Source organism: Lonchura striata, chromosome 23 (assembly GCF_046129695.1).
Source record: "Lonchura striata isolate bLonStr1 chromosome 23, bLonStr1.mat, whole genome shotgun sequence".
In the NCBI taxonomy this organism is placed as follows: domain Eukaryota; kingdom Metazoa; phylum Chordata; class Aves; order Passeriformes; family Estrildidae; genus Lonchura; species Lonchura striata.
In genome coordinates, this window is record NC_134625.1 from 1621466 (window position 1) to 1634419 (window position 12954).

Below are 12954 nucleotides of genomic sequence, written 5' to 3' on the forward strand. Positions count from 1 at the left end.
AAAAGGGTTTATTCCTTCCCCTGCCTTCCCAAGGACTTGCGTAAGAGCAAACACCCTCTTGCTGTGGGATCGGGCTCCATCTGCCAAACTCCTCATTATTCCAGTTGTGTTGTTTGTTGATTCCTGTCAGTTCCCTCTCCATTGCTCACCCCCTCCCACGGAGTGGGCTGGAGGAGTGCGGTGCCGCCGTCACTGCGGTGACCCCGGCCCGGCTGGTGCCACGCTCCTTTGGAGTGGCTGGGAAGGCTCCAGTGTCCAAAGGGCTTGCTGTGATGCAGGGTCAGCTTGGGTTATTGTCAAGTTTTTGGAAGTTCTCCTGCAGTGCTGCTGCCACTTGCAGGTATTGCATGGGTGAGGCTTAGCCGAGCTGCAGCTCCACTGGGCTGTTGGAAAGCCTTTTAATCAGGGAAGGAGCTGCATGGAGCACAGCTGGGCTGTGAACTAGGCAGAGCAAAGGCACTTTGCCTTCAAGTCAGTGTGAGTTTGGAAACAGTCAGCTCTTGACTCCTCTGAGGCTGTGGCTGCTGAAGCAGCAGGAGGAAAAATGTTTGGTTTAGATTGTACTAAAGGGAGGTTGAGGTTGTCCATTAGGCAGTTCCGTCTGTATGGATCGCTAGCAGCTCCAGTCAGCTCCAACAGGGAATGTGTGTCATTGCCATCACTGTCTCTCTGTGGATCACATTGGTGTTGGTGATGACTGGTGAGCTGGAGAAGCTTCTGGCAGAGATGGCCCTGCTCTGGTGTCGCCCAATGCCAGAGTGACATCTTGCCTCCTGAGTGTTCTTCCATTTCTCCCTGAGTTGCAAGTGTCTGCAGAGTTACCCAGCACAGGGCGCTGGTTGTTGGTGTTCATGCTTACCCTTAATGCTGCTGCCCCAGCTGAGGTTCCAGAAATTCCTTTAACCAATAGCACCCTTCATGGGCCACATCAACACAACCTTTGGGGTCATTCTGAAATTGAGTGTCTTCTCAAACCATGCAAAATGTGTATAAGAGATAGCCTCAGGTTACAGTGTCACATCTTCTTCAGTGGGAATGTAGGGTTGCACACAGGCACATTTTGGTGTCAGATCTCAAATCTTTGGGTATAGTATAAGCTTGGACATGCAAAGTCAAACAATCCTGACGTGCCAAAGTGAATGTGGGTAGCAGGCTGACACCATCTCCGTGATGGGCAGATCTGGTGTTCAGTTCTGCCTGTGATGGTTACCTGAGTCAGAGCAGCCTTTTTGAAGGATCCTCAGTCTCCAGGGTAGGTGAGATAAGAAAAAGGACTGCATTAAGCTCTGCTAGAACACAAAGATTTAGCTAGAATGCAAGAGAAAAAAGATATTCAAGTGTCTCCCTGGGTATTTTTCTCCTAGCTGCACGTTTCCCAATTTGCTCCGCTTGTTTCCCAGCTTTGCTGCTGGCCCTGTGACCTCTTTGTGTCACCTGAGCTGCTGACCCCACTGCCACGTGTGGTAAAGCTCTATCAGTTTGTTTTCAGCTCCCACTCCTTTTCCAGATTGAGGCTCTAAGAACTGGTTTCCTTTGCACTACAGCTCCATCCATCATTATTTCCTCCCCCAGTTACCTGTCCCAGCCTGTCCCTACTGCATCATGACTGGGACTCTGTTAGTCAGCACTGTTGGTTTTTTTCCAAAGTACAATTGAAACTTATTAATAGAATTAATAGATTGACCTTGCTAGCCCTTGAACCTTTGAAACCTCTCTCATGTCTGTGTTAGCCTTCAGCTACATAAATGACTGATTTATATCTCCTGGCCATGTACCACTGCCCCGGGGCAGGTGTGCTGTCCTTCAGGGATTAATTTGAAGATGTCCTGGGTCTGTTTGTTCAGGAAGTCAGGTATCATTTAGTATCATCTTAGATAGATCTTAGATAAGGCCTTTGTGGCAAAGATCAGTCATGTCTTAAGGCTGGAAAAGTGCACAGATTTCCTGCTATCAGACATATGTGATACACTTTTGTATCATACTAACCTCGTGGTTGTCATTCTTAAGCCATTACAAACACTCAAAAAAATTTGGCAGAAGAGCACAGAAAGAGGTTTTGCCTGTTGTACCTTAACTCCTGGTTCATGTCTGTGTTTTCTCATGGCCATAAAGAAACTTCTCCAGGCAGTTCACACTGTAGATGATCCTCGTGCATGTCACCACAGACATGTGATTTTAGTTAAATGAAAGTAGCCAGCTACCATGCTGGTAGCTTCTGGATTTGCAGTGTGCTGTCTCTGGCAGAGGAGTGACCAGAACTGAAGGAACTGTGTGAGTTGCCAGGCTGGTGGATCTCTAGTGCCAGATGTTCCTGTGCTGACCAGGAGGAGCCAACCTGAGCCAAGGGCTGCTGTTGACAGGAATGGGGAATAGCTGGAGTTGTGCTGAGGTCATTGCACAGACACTGCCCAAAGGATGACTGCAGAAGCCTGGGCAGATGCAAGAGATGAAGGTTCCTTATTACCAGGCTTTGTAAATAAACAGCACCAGCTCTTATCAATGACCTACTTTACTCTCCATATGTGTGGGGCTCTCATGATAGCTGGAAATCTGTCCTTATTCTTGGCTGGTTCTTATCTTAGCTAATTTGAATGGTTTTTATCAAATTACACTGAAATTGATCACCTTTAACATATTTCTTCACTTCAGAGCCCAGCCTTAACTGATGGCAGCCTGGCACAAGAGAAATGCTGCAGCATCAGAAAACACAATTTATTTTGTTCTTGTTTATGTCAAACCAGTCAGTGCACATTTATGGAAGTTATTTGAAATAGAAAGATATTTTTAGACTCATATCTATGGAATTTTAAATTATCTCTTGAAAATCTTTATGCCTGCTGAGGGAGCCCAGTATAGAGATTAGTGAGATTGTTACTGTGTTGGTTGGTCCTTCTTCAAGCCCAGCATCCTGTTCAAGGACTAAGGGATGGTGCTTGGTGGTGCGTGGCTCCACATTCTGCATGGGGTTTTTAGGGCTGTGTAAATGAGCTTCCAAAATAGAATGTGCTGTGGCAGGAGGGAAGGAGGAAAATGTCTTGTTGCTAAGGAACATGACGGAGAACTGGGAGATGTGACTCAATTCTTGGCTTGGCATCACTTCTCACTTCAGTGAGATGTGGGTCTGCAGAGTGGGTTTTTCTGAGCGTGAGGGGATGGATATTGAGTATATTGGCTGATGTTTTCAGGGGAGGTCAGGGTAACTGCTGCTCTTTGGGGACCCAGCTGGCCTCTCTCTGCTCCCACCCTTCCGTGTGATCCTGAGTGTGCAGAATCAGGAGCGCAGGAAATGTGTGGCAAAAACAGCCCCAGCTTCTCATCTCCTGATTCCTGGTGCTGCTCTTTTTTCAGAAGAGTCTGTTGCTTCTCCTTCTCTCCCTGCTGCAGTTTAATTTTAGAAGAGAATGGCTCTGGAGGGACTAATAGCCTAGAAAAAATTTTGCCTGATTTGCTGTAAATCTCCTTTAAGAGAGGAAGGATTTCACTTTTGTTTTGTAATGCTTTTTTTATGACATTCCCACACCTTTGTCCATCTTTGATTCTGTGCCTGCCAGTGCAGTTTGTAGATCACTGTGGAGCTCTGCAGCCACATGTGTTGTTGCTTCGGTCTGAGCACCAGGCTCCCCTCACAGCAGGGGCCAGCTGGGTGCTGTGACCTGTAAAATCACTGGGAATAACAGAAACAGGCTGCCCATGTGCTGAGAATGTGTGTCAGGAAACACCCTCCAAGATTATTCTCTTGGAGTCCAAGTTTTGCTAACCCTGCATGAGAAAATGTGGTGCTGTTACCTGGGAAGGGGATTTTGTCAAACCCCAAACTACCAACAGGGAATGAGACTGGTGCTCTTTGTGGAACAGGGGTTGTTTTCCTTTGGCAGAGGCTAATGAGGCTGCAGGGAACAGGCAGAGGACTTGGGAAATGGGCAGAGGGCTTGGGAAACAGGCAAGGAGTTTGGGAGGGTGTCCTGGAGGAAGTTGCCATTGCCCTGGATGGGGCTTGGAGCCACCTGGTTTAGTGGGAGGTGTCCCTGCCCATGGCAGGAGTTTGGCACAAGATGAGCTCTAAGGTCCTTTCCAACCCAAACCACTCTGGGATTCTGTGTTTAGAATCTGTTGCCAGGTCACCATTTGCCTGGATGTCCCCTGGCCTTTGGGAAGAGGCAGGTTGAGTCAGCTGGGAGATGCTGTCCTGCTGCAGGGTTGGCTGGGTTGTGTCTTGTTCTAAAGCCTTTGTCTCACGGGGCTTTTCTTGTTGAGCAGAACAAATCTGGGGACACAGTAGGGCTGCATTTGTGTATTTGTTTGTTAAAAGGGTTTTTCTTGTTTGGTCTCTATGACCCAAAGCCAAGGAATCAGAAGGAGACAGTGCTCTTTGCCATCCAACCTTCCTTCTGTTTGGCAGCACTTTGGGAAAGCCTAATGAAATACTGCAGTGGTCTTGGGAAGGATTTTGTGGCCAGCCATCACTTGTGGAGTTTGGGCTGAGCCAGGTGATGCTGTTGGACTGTGCTGTGAATCCCAAATAGCTGCACCCCTAAGGAATCCATGGGGCACAGGAGGGATCAGGACCAGGGGGAGCAGGTCCGTTCTGGGCTGTCTCACCTGGGCTGGCCCAGCTCTGCCCTAAGAGCATCAGGGGCAGCAGATTATTCCTAATCCAGGTCACAGCAGTGGCTCAGCTCAGCCTCAGGGAACGGTGTGGGGACACCCAGCAGTGCCACTGTGGCCTGAGCTCAGAGGAAGGCTCAGGAGTCCTCAGCAGATCCCAGGGAATCCGGGTGGGCTTCCAGGAGGGGGAGTTGTGCTGACCAAGAGTGTGAAGCTGATGAGGAGCTGATGGCTGGCACAGCTCTCCAGTAAAGCTGAAGCAAGCATGTCCTGAGGGTGAACAAACCCTGCTTTTAATGAAGTGATTGTTATTAAATAGCTTTTACCAGTGTCAGGGGGATTTGGGGCCCCACTTGCACCATCAATGCTGGTGGTGTAACAACAACAGCACTGCCTGATCCTTAAATGTTCCTGGGGGAAGTACTGGGCAGCTTCCCAAAGCCACAATGAACTACCTGGCACAAGGATTCCTTTTCCTCCCCCCCACCCATGACCATGTAAAGGATTTGGCCAGCACAGTTGTGACAGCAAAGGGAGGGAGGGGGGGAGATTCTTTGTGCTCCTAATTGACATATTTGTGCCAGCAAAATTTCAGAAGTGGTCCAGACTCAGGTGGGGTTTTTCAGCTGGGTTTCATCTGGGGTTTTTTGCAGCCAGGCTCTCTCCTCTGGATGGAGAATTTTCTCTTTTTCTCTTTGCTTCTTCAGGCAAGGATATTAAGCCAAATCTGCCTTTCTGAGGAAAAGCAGCCCTTGCTCCTTCTAGGAAAGTCTTTGTTTCTTGGTAAACAATGTGCTTTATAGTGGTTAAGTCTGAGGTGGAAAGTAATATGGATAAATGTTGGAATTTTTGTTTAGTTTGGTTTGTCTTTCAGTTTGTAACTTAAAGCACAGCAACCATTTGAAATTATCTGTTAGTAATGCTGGTTCCCAAATTTATTTCTATGAACACTTCATGTGGAGATGCAAGCTGTGAGTGGATCAGCTCTATCATGTCCCTGCCTTATTAGAGGGACAATAACGGTAGGAAAGGGTTAATTGTTTTATCCACATGTGCTTGGTTTGTAACAGTTGTAGATTTGTTTCAGGTCTAAACCCCCTGCCTTGATTCCTTGGTTTTCCTACAGTCACCAATTCTGGGTGCAGAGCAGTTACTGGTGCTGCAGCAGGAGAGCACTGCTGACTGCTGCTGTCACTGTCACCTGTGGGGCAGCGAAGCTTTGGGATGGGTGTTTTGGAGCAGAAGACACAGATTCTGCAGCATTCCTGGCAGCTTTTGGCATTGGTGCTTATCCAGAGCCTGGGTCTGCTGTGCTGCATTCACCTACACCAGGTGCAGCAGGAATTAAGCCCTCGGGATGTGCTGGTGCTTCGAGGGTCGGTAATGCCAGGTAGGGGGGATCCCACCTTTGCTCCTGCAGCCCAGGAGCAGAGCTCATCCCTCTCAGACACCTACCTGCTTTCCTTCTTCTTAATAACCTGTCAGCAGGGCGATGACTGCTTGGATTTTCTTGCCGTTCTCTTGTTCTCCCCCACCCAGCAGAAGCCCAGGTGAGTCATTCCTGCATGGGTACAGCCCTCGGAGCTGGGCTCAGCCTCAGAGAGGTGATCCAGAGCAGGCTCTGTGTGACCAAGGAGCCGTGCAAACACTTCCACAGGCTGGGAACAAGGGAATTTCTGGTGGCTGCACCTGCCCTCGCAGAGTCCTTGGCTGCTGCAGCACTTCTCTTGGTAGGGAGTTTGTGGGAGTCTACTTAATGGCGCAGAAAGCAGGACAGTTATTCTAATCCGCACTGAGTGGCTTAACGGCAGAACAGATTTACTATGTTTTAAAAACTCAGGTCACTTTTCTGGTCAGTGATGCCAATACCAGGCCAAGTACATCTTTGAACCATGGAAGTACACCCATTGCAGGTTTTTTTTCTGGTTTAGTGCTGAAGTGACACCCAAAAGTCACTTGTTGATCTGCATTAGTAGAAGAATTTCTTCAGGACTAGAATTGGATGCATTTTTCTCCTCTTAAAATCCATTCTCTGAAGGGCTCATTTTTCATTAAGTCAAGCAAGGTACATAGTATACAGAGTATGAAATGATTCAAGTGAATACACACATATTAATGATGGCTTTATTTGGATTAGTAGGTGCTCTGTTTGCCTGTTGTAAAAGCATCTCAGGTCTCTCTCCTCCAGTGGTGTTACTGCAGCAGCCCGAGGCTAACCTTGGAAATTCTACACTAATCAGGATGAGACTGTCTCCATTTATCCTTGAGCTGGGCTGATAGGAAGTGATAAATGAGCCCTTATTTTCCTTCGATGATGGATATAACCAAACCCCATCCTAACTTTGTTTGGCATGTCAGCACAATCTGTTCCTTTATTGCATACAATTAAAAAACCTCATCAAAGTGCAAACACTCCTTTAATTAAAGCCCCACAGCCACAGTTTGTCATGCTCAAGGCTCCTGTGGTTCTTAAATAAATTGGGTTTGATTGCTGAGGATGCAGATGTGGGGTTTGGTGGGGATTTTGGGATTTCAGGTATTCAGGTGATGCTGAGGATCAGTTTAGTGATGTATTGCTACATGGGACTGTGCAGAAGGAGAAGTTTGCTTTCCTTACATTAGAACAAATTTGTTAAGGTCAGTGGAATCAGGTTTATTATATAAATATAAATATAAATATAAATATAAATATAAATATAAATATAAATATAAATATAAATATAAATATAAATATAAATATAAATATATCAGGTTTATTACATATATCAATAGAGGGACCGTGTCAATGTCTGGTAAAATAGAAGGAGAAATAGTCAGTTGTGTGAAGGGATTAAAGCATCCTGTGAAGCATTGTGTGGTGTAACCACGGTCCTGGGACATGGTTTCCTTGTTCCCTGCTTGAAGAACCCCCTGAGTGAAGCAGTGCCCATCCATCTCTGCTTTGCTGAGTTCATTTCAGAGCTGCTTTTTGTAGTTCACATTTCATTAGGCAGCAGAGGTGACACTGAAGGAGTGAACCTTTGTCCCCAGGGTTCTCTGCTGCTGTGGAAGGTGTTACTGTGCTGATACTAGATTGCAGTATTTGTGCAGTATTAATGCAGGTGGAATACATGGTCTCTGTTCTTTCCTGCCTGGGATGAGAGGGAGGAGCAGGGGAGGGTGATTGCTGCTGGTGCAGGAGCCTTTACAATTTCCCCAGCTGCAAAGGCTTCCTCACAAAGCACGGCCCTTTGTACCCAGCGGTTTGTTCCCTTCAGTAAAGCTCTTCTGTTGAATTAAACTGCTTTTAAATCGTGTACACAATGGCACCTTTGTTGGGGAGGCTCCGAGGGCCTCTGGAGGAACATTGACATTCCAGGGCATTGTTCCACTTCCATTCAACCAGAGCCCAGCCTCTCCTGCCAGGGCCAGGCCATTGCTGTCACCCACTGCTCTCCTTTGCCTTGCACTAGGGTTCAGCTCCTGATTAGGTGGTTTTAGCAGAGGGACAGAGCAGGAGGTTGGAAGGTGGCTCCTGAGCCACATTCTGCTCTCTTTGGAGGCTGCTTGTGTTCATTCTGGAGAGGATAAACTGCATCTCTTCAATCAGATGCCTTTGTGACCCGTTCAGTGGGCTGGATGGTGGAGTCCCCATCCCTGGAGGTGTGCAAGGGACACCTGGATGTGGTGCTCAGTGCCCTGGGCAGGGTGACAGGGGGATTTGGCACAGGTTGGATTCGATAGCCTTGGAGGGCTTTCCCAACCTCAGTGACTGCATGAGTCTGTTTTTATTTTGTGATGGCTTGAGAAGGGAGCTGCTGAGGCTCTGGGGTGGTGGCTGTGCAGGTGCAGTGAGGGACAGTGAGGCCCTGGTATGCTGGGAAGGCAGCCTGGGCTCTCGGGGAGCTCTGTCTGCTCAGCCTCAGAGGTTATAGCCAGCCCTTTGTTCTGCAGGGGCCTCACACCAGAACGAGGGCCAGTCACAGAGCTTTATTTCTGTGTGTAGATTACACACTGGTTTGTGAAGGAGATTACCAGATTTCTCAGTTGAGCCTCATTCCCTTTCCCAGAGGTGAAATTGCCCCTCCCAGGTGCTGCCCACCATCAGCCGTTCAGGTGGCTCCTGCCTGAAGCTAGTCTGCAGGAAATGTGTCTTTGTGTCAGTCCTTCCATTCCAGCTTGCTTCTGGTATCTCCACACTAGCCAAGGGTTGGGACAAAAGCCAAGTCTCTGTTTAGTGTCAAACCTTGGGAAATCTGTTCCTGTATATATTAATATTACTACAGTTCTTACGTGCTCTGTAGAAGGAGTTCTGCTCAGTGGTTGCCAAGTGTGGAATGAGCTGGTTGTTCCTTGTTTTGTGCAGTGTCGAAGAAGCACGGGAAGCTCATCACCTTCCTCCGGACATTCATGAAGTCGCGCCCAACGAAACAGAAACTGAAACAGCGGGGGATCCTCAAGGAAAGGGTGTTTGGCTGTGACCTGGGGGAGCACCTGCTCAACTCAGGCCATGACGGTAAGAAACAACCTGCTCCTGGCTTTTGCTCTGTCAGGGATTTGTCAGGCTGACCGTGGCTGTTCAGGGTCGTGCTGCAGGTCAGATGTGCGGCACAAATCCGAGGCTGAGTGGGAAGCTGAGGCCAGTGAGAAGCAAACATAGTGCTGCGACGTGGGAAGTGTCATGGTTTAGTGTGGGAGCACTGAAGGTGGCTGCAGCTCCTGCAGATGGGTTTTCAACCTCTTCAAGTCTTAAATTTTTTTTTCCCCAGGAATATAAGCTTTATTTGTATGTCAGTGTCAGTGATTAATTAACAGGCATGTTAAACCTCTACATTTCTCTTAACTCAGTACCTTTGTATGATTCTAGCACAATTTGCAGTGTAAATCTTTCATCAGCCTTTTCCTTGAATTTTACATAATTTACAGGAATTAACTGGATATTGTGTTTCCTCACAGCTGACTTTTCCTCTCCGTTCAGAGTCCCCTTTTCCTCTCCATCAGCAGTTCAGGGAGGCAGAGGAGCAAATCTCTCCATCCCAAGAAAAAATTACACAGTTGTGACTACTCTTCCTGGGATGAACTTAGATTTCACAGGCTCTTTCCTGCCCCTTTCCCTGTGCCACCTGCAGTCCAGGTTCCTGAGGTGCTGAGGAGAAGCCAGAGCCCTGGGATGCTGCCCCAAGTCCCCAGGCTCAGCTGTTCCAATTGGGCCCTCACACTCAGGGATGTTTGGGAACACAACCTGGAGCAGCTGTGGGCTCTAGGTGGTTTGCCCAGGAGTTAAGGCCATCAGGAAAGCAGTGATGGGATGTGTTGGGTGGCTTTGCAGCAGATCCCTTGTGCCATAGTTGTCCATCTGGTGTCTCCCAGCTTTTGTGTGCAGGCAGAGGGAGAAGTGACATGATGTGTGGGGCAGGAAAGGAGTTTCTCTGTTAGGTTGTTTTCAGTGAGTCTTCAAGACTACTTGTTCGCCCAAATGCCTTTTGAAAAAGGGCTGGCAAAGGGCAGGGAGGCATTTCTTGCTGTTTTTCCAGCTGATTTGGTTGGTAACAGAGATGTGCACTCCCTCACCTCACATAGAAGTGTTTCACTACCAGCTGGTGCAGAGCATGTGCTTGTCTTTAAGGATTCAGAACTGTGGCAAGGCTCATTGGCTCAGTTGGAGCCAGAAGAGATCCTTATTGGGGCTTGCAAAGCACCAGAGGTGCTTTGGAGTCAGCAAGAGGCACTGACCCATGTGGAACTGCATCAGGAGTAGGTAATTCCTGAGCCACCAGGTGACTCTGGAGCTGGTTTTATGTACATGATGTGGGAGCACTCCTGGAGGAGCCATGCCAGCAGAGAGAGCTCATTGATGGGAAGGAGGGAATTCCCTTTCATCCCAGCCCTCCTCCTGTCTGTTTTTGTTAGGCACAAGTCATTGAGGGCCAGACCTTTTCCCTGCCCTCTGCACTGACTTCTTTCCCATTGCTTCAAGGGGTGGCTTATTTAACATTCAAATATCCATCCTGAGCTGAACTAAACTGCTTTAACTCCACTGGACATTCTTGTTTGACAGTCTCTGGGAGCTCTGTCCTTGTCCTGGTCTCTCCCCACCATCCTACACATCAGGGTGACACTGACTGGGCTGTGCTAATAAGGTCCCTCAGCTCAGGAGGCACCAGCTGCTTTCACCCTCGATTTAATAACCCTCTCCTAACTCCCTGGAGTGAAGCAGATGCAATTTGAGTGTTGCCAAGAGGGGCATGACTCCATTTCCCACAGCAGGATTGTTGTTTTCCATGTGATTCAGCTCCCTGACCTGTATTCCAAGTGATGTAATCCCTGGGATGGGGCTCGTGGAGACATTTCTGGGTCTGTGCATGCACAGCATTTTAAGATTCCCTCCTCCTGTAGCATTCCTTCAGCTCAGTTGTGGAGCCTCTTGCAGTGCTGACCTGCTGAAAGGGGCTTGAGGTGAATTAAAAAAGCTGCTTCTCATAATCAGAACATCAAGTGCTTTTTCCAGGAGCTCAGAGCACGCTCTGGCTGAGTGTGGTACCTGTTGGTGATACTGTGGAATCACAACCTAGAACATGGGAGTTCAGAAGAACAAAAAGAAGCCAATACATTCACTGATTTGTTTGAGCTCATGATGGTTTTATTGGGTTAATGTCCCATACCCAAAAATATTTATCGGGCCTGAAGGAGCAAATGCCATTGTCCCTAGCAATTGCAGTGAGTGACAAGGCATCGTGTGCACCTCAAAAATGCAATATTGAAACAAACTGGAGTTATACTAAGAATTTCCTTAGTTACCAGCTTTGTGAAGATAACAAATTTTCAAGAATTTGCTGAGAAACAACATGAGCAGCCTAAATTCTGTAGTCATGAATCTCTGAAACTGTACTCATTTTTAGTGAGTGGGAAGTGGAACGAGGGATAAGGACAAAAACTGCAGTGAGTGTAACATTTTTTAAATAAACCTTGCACCGAGGCAGCTGGCTCAGATTGCTTAGTGAGGAGAAGAACATGTTTGCTGTGTACCCAGAGGAGATTTACAAACACAGAGGAGATGTTTCATTTACTGCAGTACCTTGTCTTTCTGTGGGCTCAGAAAGTAATCCCTCGTTCTGCATCCCCTGAGCTGCTCTTGGGAGGAGGATGAATTTGGCATGGGATGCACAGGAAGAAAGTGATGCAGAATTGTGCCCTGATTTGCTGTTAGAGAGCAGGAGCCCTGGGATGCCATGCTGCAAAGCTCCACGTGCTGCACTCGCGGAGTCCTGACCTAGCAAAGCATTTTGTGGTTATCTGAACCGGGTGTTCCCAGGCAGCACCTGGCAGTGCATTTTAGCTGCCTGCAGCTGAGGCAGTGACTGCACTGCAGGGAGGATTTGTGGAGTCACTGGCTGAAGACCCCATGGCTCAGAAAAGGACTAAAATCCCACTGAGGATCAGTGATTTTTGTTACTTGCCTGGGAACGTGGCACTGACAAGGGCTGTGTTCTTGGCTGGATAACCCAGGCACCAGTTCTGGGCTCAGAGGTTCTGTGACCCAGTTCCCTGGATGGGGCTGCAGGAAAGCACTGAGTGTCACTTGCTGCCTCCTGCTGCCTTTCCCAAAGCTCCTGGGTGTTGCCAGGAAGCAGGTGCTGACCCAGGTGGGCTTTTATGGCTTTTAATGCAAACCACGTGTGCCATCGAGTTTTTGGGATGGGCCTGTCCCGAGGCGAGGCCTTGCTCTCCCTGCTGGGAGGTGTTTCCCAGACTGGCAGGACAGAACCTGCAGCTCTGAAGATCACGATATGATCTGTCTGTGCCCAGGTTTCTCCCCAGAAAGGGTGTCTGGGGAAGGCAGGAGGAGTGCAACAGCAGCCTGGTGGTGCTGGCGCCCTGGGGAGGATGTGGCTTGTCATTTCCCTGAGTGTCCTGTGTGGGTGTGAGCATGAACACTGAGCAGCTACAGGGAGGGAGGTGAGGATTTAACAAGTGTGAGGAATGAGCAGTGCACTCTAAACTCTCCTGTGTTTCTGGTGATTTACGGTGGGGACTGTGGTGAGTGCTGGGCAGTGTCCTGGGGGTTGGATTTGGTGTGTTTGCTTTTCAGTTCTGGTTTGGTTTGTGCTGGCACTCTGAGCTGTCCAAACAGTACTGGAGCCCTTCCAGGGTAGGAGTTACACCTCCATGAGGTGCCAAGTAATCCTTCCCCAAAGGCCCTTGGAGGTAAGAGGAAGGAGGGAAGGAAGCATTTGCTGTCCAGTTTCTTTGGTGAGGTTCTGAGTCATGGGTAGATCACAGGATTATTTTTTCAAAATTATCTGTGCTCCAAGCTGCTTGGGAAAGAGGGAATTGGGAGTCACAAGGCTCCTGGGCATGGGGCTGGGTATG

At 48.4% G+C, this 12954-nt stretch overlaps 1 protein-coding gene across 12 annotated transcripts in view; it reads left to right on the plus strand.

The window, feature by feature from the left end:
• Positions 1-12954, plus strand: part of ARHGAP32 (Rho GTPase activating protein 32) — a 236883-nt gene that overhangs the window by 191543 nt on the left and 32386 nt on the right. For all 12 annotated transcript variants that reach the window (XM_021531093.3, XM_077787965.1, XM_077787966.1 and 9 more), the window contains one exon: positions 8951-9100. In XM_021531093.3, coding sequence (XP_021386768.2) covers positions 8951-9100 — 150 coding nt within the window. The remainder of the gene's footprint in view (positions 1-8950; positions 9101-12954) is intronic.